A 9,479-nucleotide genomic window follows, 5' to 3' on the forward strand; every position below is an offset into this window, starting at 1 on the left:
ATACATACTATGTGTGTGTATAGCCCACCAGACGCACTTGTTTACTCGGCACTTAAGTCCTGCTTGCTTGCGTTTTTTCGCTGCTATTTACTAACGCAAAAATAAAAAATAATCAAAAAATATGCAAAAAAAAAAAGAAGACGAAAGAATGCACGAATTTGCCGCAGACTTTTTTTTGTCGATTATCAAATTGACCCACTTATTATTGTTGCATTTAATATGCTAAGGCTATAAATTGCCAAAACATAGAAATACCGCGAAATGCGGAAAATAAAAAAATATAATATTAGAACCAAAACGAGAACCGGGGGAATTGAAGAAAAATTTAATCATGCGAATRAAATAAGCAGCGGGTTTGAAGTGCAAATTTTTGTAAGATTTATTTTTTTGTTTTTGCTGCTAAATTGGAAAATAGCTTGCTAAATAAATTGTATATTATAAAACTAGTAAAAATTTAAATATTTACTAATAGTGTGGTGCTAATAAGAGATTCACACGTTTATTTGCATTGAAAGCGTGTGAAATATTTTCAGTTGTTTCAAAATTTTACTGTAAAAAATTGTAATTTTTGAGCAATATACATGAAGAAAATACTACTCATTTTACAAAATTTTTAAAGTCATACCTCCCCACTTTTTACCCCTGTACCATATGCAATTTTTTTTCTGAATAGTATAAAAATAAATAAAACTTTTTATTTATTATTAAGCAAGTAAAATGGCGTGCATGCCCACCAACAACAATTGCGAAACTATAAAATTATTATATCAACATAAAAATTTAATCAAGATGATACAGAAGAGCACACAAATACATAACTATTAATAATGTATGTGTTTATTAGTGTACTAGCCAAAAATATATACAGATGTGCATAGTATCTATACATATGTACATACTCGTATAATGCGAATGAGGAGAATACAGAGCTAACACGGAAGTGCGCATTTAAAAACCGCAAATGTTATGCAAGCGTTTTCGAATACAACTTGATGTGTAGATAATTCTATATACATAGTGCATATGATATTTTTAGAAAGATCTTCCAGTGTAGATCAACATAAATATTTTATATGCACATATTATACATTTACATATGTATGTATGTATGTATATCTGCTCATAAAATGATTTTTTGGTCAAGATTTTTGTTACTATTTTGTGTACACCAAATTTATAGATTATAGTCTAAATTATTTTTATTTCTAWATATTTTTATTTTTGATATTTTACTTTTATTTTTATAAATTATTACACCTTGAATAAGGTATACGTGAAATAGTCCTTCAGTTTCTGAGATATCGAACATAAATTTTGCACACGTTCTTTTCTCACTAAGAAGCGGCTCATTTGTTAGAATCGGRGATATCGGATTACTGTAGCATATAGCTGCCTTACAAACTGATAGATCATTATCAAGTCTTTGTATGGAAAACTTTTTTTATTTAATAAGATATATTTATGGAATTTGGCACACGTTATTGCCTAAGATAAGATAAGTTACAATCTTCCAATAAAATGTTCAGTTCTGACCACTATATCATATAGCGGTCATACAAACTGAACCATCCAAATCAAATTTTTGTACGGAAATCTATTTATTTGACAAGATATCTTCATGAAATTAGGCAAAAATAAAAATAAGATAAATATATGTTTTTTCCCAATTATTTCACCTTATTCAATAAACATTACTTTTACGTTAAGTTGTAAATACATACATATGTGTATATGTATACATGTAAACATGTATATAATAATGTATATACCGTTAAAAATAAGTGGGTATTTACATACATATGTACCTAAGATACTTGTTGTTATTATAAATAGATATACAAACATTGTATATGCATACATATGTATGTAAACATGGCAACACTGCCATAATAAATATTGCAGCAGTCTCAGGAAACACGAAATGTAACATGTCACATTCATTTTCACCAGCCCCCCCCACCCACACCCTTAACTCACCACAAGGTGGCGAAGGAAAATTTATACAGCTGCTCAATCTTGAAGATTTTCCCAAAAGAGTGTAACAGAAAATTGAAAAGCAAAGCAAGGAAGACAAATTGCTGGTTATTTTTGTAGTATACATACTCGTAAATGTAAATGAGTATGTATATGTATGCACCCTTAAAACACACCAGCATACGCCCTCACCTTAAGAAAGCATAACTTTTGCCATTTCGTGTCTGGCACTGCCTCCATTTAGTGTACTGTGTACATACTTTTCTTTCTCCCGCCTTTTCCGCACCCCCTTCTTTTCCGCACCCCCTTCTTTTCCGCCTAGTTGCGGTTGTTGTCACCAACATCAACGTCAACGTCTATATCTTTGCGCTTAAGTAAGAAGTTTTGCCATGTAATGCTCAARAACAGCTATAGCAATGCCACGTAGCGCGGTCGTTGGGCAGGGGATTAGTGTTCTAACCTCCACTTTTCACTCTCCACTGTGCTGTCTTTCTTCATTTATCTGATGACACATTGGCCAACAAGTGTCCCATAAAGAAATCAAGTTCAGATAAATAATGTGTCATAGTGCATGTGTAGATGTGAAATTATTACAGTGCGTGGCAAAAGTAAGGCATCAGTGTGGAATTTTACGAAAAAAGTAAATAAAAGCAAAGAAGGAAATATATATGTATTTTTTTTAGCGATTTTCTTATGAGTTATATCATGTTGGAGCTGTCAACAACCTGTCTTAACTCAGATGTGTTCTATGCTAAGAAATTTACAATATTTGTTGTGCGGTCGGTCTCTTGGTGTGTCTTTAAATACGCAAACAAGTCTCTCAATTTTTGAGATGTCGACCTGAAATTTTGCACATGTCCTTTTTTATCAAAGAAGCTGCTCATTTTTCGGAACGGCCGATATCGGACTGCTATARCATATAGCTGCCAAACAAACTGAACAATCGAAATCAATATCTTGTAAGGGAAACTTTTTCATTTGACGAGATATCTTCACGAAATTCGGCACAGATTATTTTCTAAGAAAATAATGCAATCTTYCAGGAAATTGTTTAAATCGGACTGCTATAGCATTTAGCTGTTATACAAACTGAACGACCAAATATGTGTCCTTGTAAAGAAAAMTTTTTCATTTCACGAGATATCTTYATGAAATTTGGGTCAAGTTATTAYCTGAGTTAACACTACAATCTCTGTAAAATTTRTGCAGATAGCACTAYCATAGCGTATAGCTGTCATACAAACTAATCGGTCAAAATCCAGTTTTTATATAGAAATCTTTTTCATTTGACGGGCTATCTTCACGAAATTCTAGAGTAATTTGTTACCCAAAGCAACGGTACAATATCCGAAGAAATTATTCAGATCGCACTACTATAGCCTATAGTTGTCATACAAACTGAACGATTAAAATCAAGATAAAGATACTTTCACACTCTTTTATCTTATAAAAACATAAAGTTAACTTGTTTTACTATGCTATGTACCTTCATCTTATACTATACAATATACAATATACAGTTATATATACATATATATCAATCTATGGTTTGTTTACCCACATTAAACCCACTATTTCTTCTCAATGTCTTACTAACATCTCCATAGTAGCACTATCTACAGTTGTAAGCCCTTCTTGCTTATATACACAACAGAATATATGTATGTATGTGAAGCTACATTTGCGTCAGTACTTGCAATTTTCTTTACAAATACTTTYATATACATGTGTATATATGTATCTAGCAACATCTTGTCGGTAAACGGCGAGTACCTGCCGTTGTTGTCTTGGTCGCAGCTGCTACTGTTTCAATGTTATCACTTTTTTGTCTACTTCTATTGCTTCTTGTGTGTAGAAAATCGTCTAGCTTATCGCTGTCAGCATTATCAGCGGCCACCCACTGCCAAGTATCGCTATTAACTTCTGGTTGCCTTTTTGTGAAAGCTACAGCTTTCTTTATTTGATCCCACTTTTACATTACTTTTGACTTTTTCATGACCAAGGAAAGCATTTGCGGTATATGTGTGTATCTATTTTAACCTACCTTATAATTTAACGCCCACTTTATTTCATATATACATAAGTATATACTTACATTTGTAAATGGATATATGCGTATAATTATATACACATTTTGAAACATGTATGTATGTATTGTATGCACACATAAAAATTTATATTTTAGAAGTGCTTGTACATATGTACTTGCATCGAACTGTCGGTATTTGTCTCGATTTTATGGGTTCAAGGTCTTTAGTTCAGCGCTGTGTCGGGTTGGTTGCCCGCTTACCGCCTTTTTCTTTCAATTGCTACATATTTATGCSCATAAGTACATTGGAACTGTAAACGACATTAAATGAGGTCGCGGTTGGCGTGAAGTTCGGTCGAATTTTCATTGAATAGAAGTGTATGTATATAATGTATCTGTATAGGTATGTATGTACGTATGTATAATATTTTAGTCATAAATCGTTACATAAGCATGTACATACACATATACAGTTGTTATGATCTTCCACATTTGACGGCAGCTCTATTGAATGCCAAATATATGTAGATGAACCCGAAAAGTATGCTACGAAATTTTACTATCTATATGAATATATGTGTACATATAGACAATAATAAATACATATGTATATATATTTATATTTAAATATCAACAAGTTGGCAATGAATTGAGAGCAATCCAAAARTCGTGAACCTTTCTTATGTAAATCAATAAGAATAATGTAAAATTACGTTAAGCGCCTAAAGGTAGACTTTAAAAGAGAGTTAGGTTTATATATTTAAARGTAATAAAGTTGAAGAGAAGAGGATCGAAGAAGGAGAAAGAGAGCGCGAAAGGCCTACTTATGATTGAGAGAAGCAAAACTTAGCTGCACCTTAAGCTTTTCCTTTTGAAAACTTATTTYTTATTTAAGTGTGAAGAGCGTCGAAAATCCAGAAAACTTTATTATATATTGGGGAGTCGAAAAAGTCTTTTCGTATTTCCAATCAAACTTAATGTTTTTTTTAATTTACAATAACAAAAAATGAACAAATATTTCGGTCGACCATTTTTTGCCATTTTGCATCGAATCCAATCCAATTCGAAATTTCCGGAACGGAAGCGAACGCCCCAATATTTTCTTTAACATTATATGCTATAGATCATTGAAATATTCATTTCCTAAAGCATTACCCCCAAATAATTTCTCTTTTTAATTCGAATTTCAGGTCGAGTATTCAAAGCACATAAATTAATATTGGCCGCCTGTTCGAARAAATTCGCCGAACTGTTCGAAAGCACACCCACAAATGGACAATGCGTTGTCATATTGGAGGCTACGTCCTCCGACAATATGGCCGCACTGCTCGAATTTATGTACAAAGGTGAAGTGCATGTGTCGCAAGAGGCTCTAAACAGTTTCCTCAAATCTGCGGAGAATCTGCAGGTAAGCAAACAATTTTTTTGTTTTTGTTTTTGAACGGCAACAAGACTCATAAAATTTGCTACGTTTGCAGGTGAAAGGACTGTCTACAGAAACTGGCCGTTTGGCCGCCCAGCAAGCTCAACAACACATCGATGCATCGCCACTCGACTCGCCCACCGGCCGACGCAGCATGCGCAATAGCCTAAGCGGCGCTGGCGGTCTCGGCAGTGCCGTAGGTGGTAATCCGCTCAGCAGTATAGGTGGTGGTATACCAAGCGGTGCCATTATCGGTGGCAATATGGCCGCTGCAATGGCTGCCAATGCGGAACGCATTAGTAACAGTGGTAATGGTAGCGGTGCCAGTGGTAACGGTTGTTCCGGTAGTAGCATTATCAGCGGTGGTGCACATTGTAATGCTACAGCCAGCGGTGCAGGTGCTGCTTGTGGTGGTGGTGCTAGTGCGAGCGCTGGCGGTCCAGGTGGTATGGGTAGCGGCGCAGGCGTTGCACACCATCTGAGCAGTTCGAGTGGTAATCTGAAACAGGAGTGCGATTCACTGATGCAAAGTAGTACCGCTGCAGCGCTGGCCGCCGGTATACCWCCTTATGTACCGCCCATCTATCGKCCAATGTCATTTGAACCGCCACGCAAACGTGTCCTCCGCAGTCCATATGCCGAGCACGAGGTGCGAGGTAGTGTGTTACGTGACGGCTCGAAGAATTCATCTTCAGAGTGTGCGAGCCCAATCAGCAAACCGCCCTACCATCGGCCATCGTCGAGTGCATCGTCGAATGCACCAACTGAGGCGGACACAATGCAATCGGAGCGCACATCACCGAGGTGAGTGAGTGGGGAAAAAGTAGTTAGGAAAATGAAAAKGCACACAAAGCGTGAAATAGTAATATAGGATTGTGGATCCGTAAAAAGCTGAGATTTAAGATTTTGTCTACCCCTCTATTTGCAGCCGTTATGAGAATCACAGTCCGGGCGCCACAGCTGGTAATGGCAACATGCCGAGCAATTTGTCCGGCAGTCTAGAACGAACAGTGAAAACGGAACGAAACAATGGCAGCACACACGAGGCTAACGATGACGATCAAAGCGAGCACGACGAATCGATTGATGTGAGTGTGGATTGAATTCTATAATTGRGATAACGGTTTAATGAGTTTATTTGTTTACTTTTACACAGAATGGAGCCGAAGATCTGCGAGTGAAATTGGAGAACTCAAGCTATTCGCCGCCACCGCCACAGCCACCTACCCCGAACGCGTCGTCCACAACACCATCCGCCCTTTTAGAAAATCTAAAGAACGTCGAAGCCGGTTTGCCGAGCAATTTGGCCACCTCCATAGCGCCGGAGGATATGTTGAATGTTTGGAATGCGACGAAATTGAATAACAAAAACAGTGGCATGGTCAATACAGCGGACGGTAATAAAAATATAGAGACTTTTTTTTTATATAAAACAACTAACCAAATATTAATTAGTCTGAAACTAACTCATTAAGTGCCGTAAAGCGAGCTATTTKMATTTGCTTCGAATATGTATAGCATACTTTTACGCGTTTTCTAAATTTTTCGTCTCTGACAATTCAACTAATTTGTCCCTCTTTCTTGTCCCCGAACACAATTTAGGTAAGAAGCTGAAGTGCCTGTATTGTGATCGCCTCTATGGCTATGAAACAAATTTACGCGCACACATCCGCCAACGTCATCAAGGCATCCGCGTCCATTGTCCCTTCTGTTCGCGCACCTTCACCCGCAACAACACAGTGCGCCGACACATTGCACGCGAACACAAACAGGAGATCGGCTTGAACGTAGGCAGCAGCGGCATTGTGCCCGCTTCCGTCGTCGCTGCGGCTACGGCGGCAACCGCGAATCACTCGCAATAGGATGCGGCCGCAACAGCGGCAGCAGCAGTAGTCATGAGTGCGCAGAAGGCAGCAGCAAAACAACGTAAACGAAAATCATTGAAAATGGCATTGGAAAAGTGCATGCAACGACGCGACGCGGCAGCTAGCTGTGGTGGCAGCACTAGCACCGGCAGTGTCGTCGTCGTTGACGGCAGCAGCAGCAACAACAACAAAAWCAGCAGTGGCAATATTGGCGACAAGGCGCACAGCAGCAGCGCGCACGCTAGCGCCACTGCCGTCGGCGTTATAGCCAGTACATCAACACGTGCGGCAGAAGAACGCAAACAACAGCAGCAGCAACAACTTCTACAGCAGCAAATCGAGTTGGAGCAGCGAAAGCAGCAGCAACATCAGCAACGTAAGCAGCGTCAAGAACGGCGACGTCATAGCACAGTGCGCGGACGTAGCGCTAGCGAAAGCAGTACAGTGGTGGAACAACATGAGGACGCGGTGGCAGCGACKGAGGAAACGGCAGAGCCAGGCGCCAAGCGTGAGAGACAAGAAACGTCGACAACTGTGGAAAGTACAACTGAGGGTGATACCTCATTTATGGATACGACTGGCAGCAGTTGTGCCACAACCACTGCCACCGATACTTCCACCACTAGCACCAACAACGCTACAATCAACGAACGGCACAATAACACAGCCAGCACTATCGACTCATCGACTGGTGAGTTGGCGGACACCACTGCGGAGCGTTTAGATACAACCAGCGAACTCGAAACCGATWCGGAGGAGTTGCCAACGACTACAGGCGCTTTGGCGCCAACTGTAGTGACGCCCAATAAAGCAGATAGTGTAAAGGAAACTACAACCACCGACGCAGTTGCTAAAGAAAATGTTGCTGATACGACACCAACCACAACAATAACAACAGCATCGTTTGCTGCACCCACTTCAGCCTTCAATGAGGCTGAGCAAAACCCACCGGTACAAATGGAAGCCGACGAAGTTGAAAAAGACGTCGTGTCCAGCATTAAATCCGAAGCTGCTGCGGACGCTGGCGCGGCGGAAACGCAGGTAACCACAACTCAAACAACAACAACAACAGAAAAAGAAACTGAACACGCTGAAAATTTTGAAAATGCTAACGCCAATGCTAAACCAACATCTACGACAACGACAAMAAATGCTGCTGAATAAATGTTGTTGTTGTTAAATATAAGAGACAATGCCACAATATAGTTGGAGGGGGAGAGAGAGTATGAAGAAGAATTGAWGATTTTCGTTTACGCGCACTTAAAAAAAGAGCACGAAGCTTTTGCATTGAGCCAAAGTTTTTGCTGCTCGCATATAAGAAAAAAGGAAGGAGAAAGGGAAGTAAAACAGAGACTACTGTTGCAACCGCTGTTGCGCTCGGATGATGTATGTATATTAATTACAAAAAAAAAAAGTTTATGATTAAAAAAGAGAAGAAGAAGAAAAACAAAAAGTAAATATGCAAAAACAATAATTATAATGAATTAATAATTAATTATTTTAAAGAATTAATTATGATGTTGAATGAAGTTTGTGAGTGTGTTCACACTGGACACACAGCAAGCTGCTGTGAGTTAATTTAAATTTACATTTTAATGCAAAATGCAAGAAAACACACAAAAAGAATTCAAGTGAAGCCGAAGTAAGCAAGTAATGCAAGAAATTAGCCTGAATCCTTGCTTCATTGTGCAGGCAAGTGATTAAAAGCCAGTAATTTTTTTTTTTTTTGTTAATCAAACGCAAGTAAGCACACTGAAGAAGCACGAAAGCATTATTTTTTTTTCGTTTTTGTTGAATTTGTAAAAGAGAAATTATTTATTTAATGTAAAACAAGCATAAAAAATCCGTCAAACTTTTACTAACGCATACGCTGAATTTTGCAATTGAATTTATGTTCACCAAAAGAAGCTATACTTGCAATAAATACAACAACAATTGAATTTATTTGTTAATTTTAGTGCAAGGGCGAAGAAAACAGCCGCTAAAAATCGATGCAATGTGTAACAAACAGTAAATAATTTCATAATTACACAAAAAAAAAATATCCGACTGAAAAATTGTTTTCAAGGTGTTACTTAATTAAATACAGTTAAATAGTGAACGGAATCATATGAAAAATCTAAAATCAAAATAGTTAGGCATATAGTATTTTTGCAAGCATGCAATATAAGAGACGAGTTGCCTTATG

At 38.0% G+C, this 9,479-nt stretch overlaps 1 protein-coding gene across 1 annotated transcript in view; it reads left to right on the forward strand.

Moving 5' to 3' along the window:
• The window catches only part of LOC108968365 (protein abrupt), a 92,939-nt gene extending 84,244 nt beyond the window's left edge, over positions 1-8,695 (forward strand). Inside the window, 5 exon segments of the mRNA XM_018932353.1 lie at positions 5,194-5,411; positions 5,482-6,230; positions 6,355-6,514; positions 6,583-6,823; positions 7,029-8,695. Coding sequence (XP_018787898.1) covers positions 5,194-5,411; positions 5,482-6,230; positions 6,355-6,514; positions 6,583-6,823; positions 7,029-8,455 — 2,795 coding nt within the window. The 3' untranslated portion in view covers positions 8,456-8,695.
• Positions 8,696-9,479: the final 784 nt, after the last annotated feature.

Source organism: Bactrocera latifrons, unplaced genomic scaffold (genome assembly GCF_001853355.1).
Source record: "Bactrocera latifrons isolate USDA-ARS-PBARC rearing strain unplaced genomic scaffold, ASM185335v1 scaffold_210, whole genome shotgun sequence".
NCBI classification, from domain to species: domain Eukaryota; kingdom Metazoa; phylum Arthropoda; class Insecta; order Diptera; family Tephritidae; genus Bactrocera; species Bactrocera latifrons.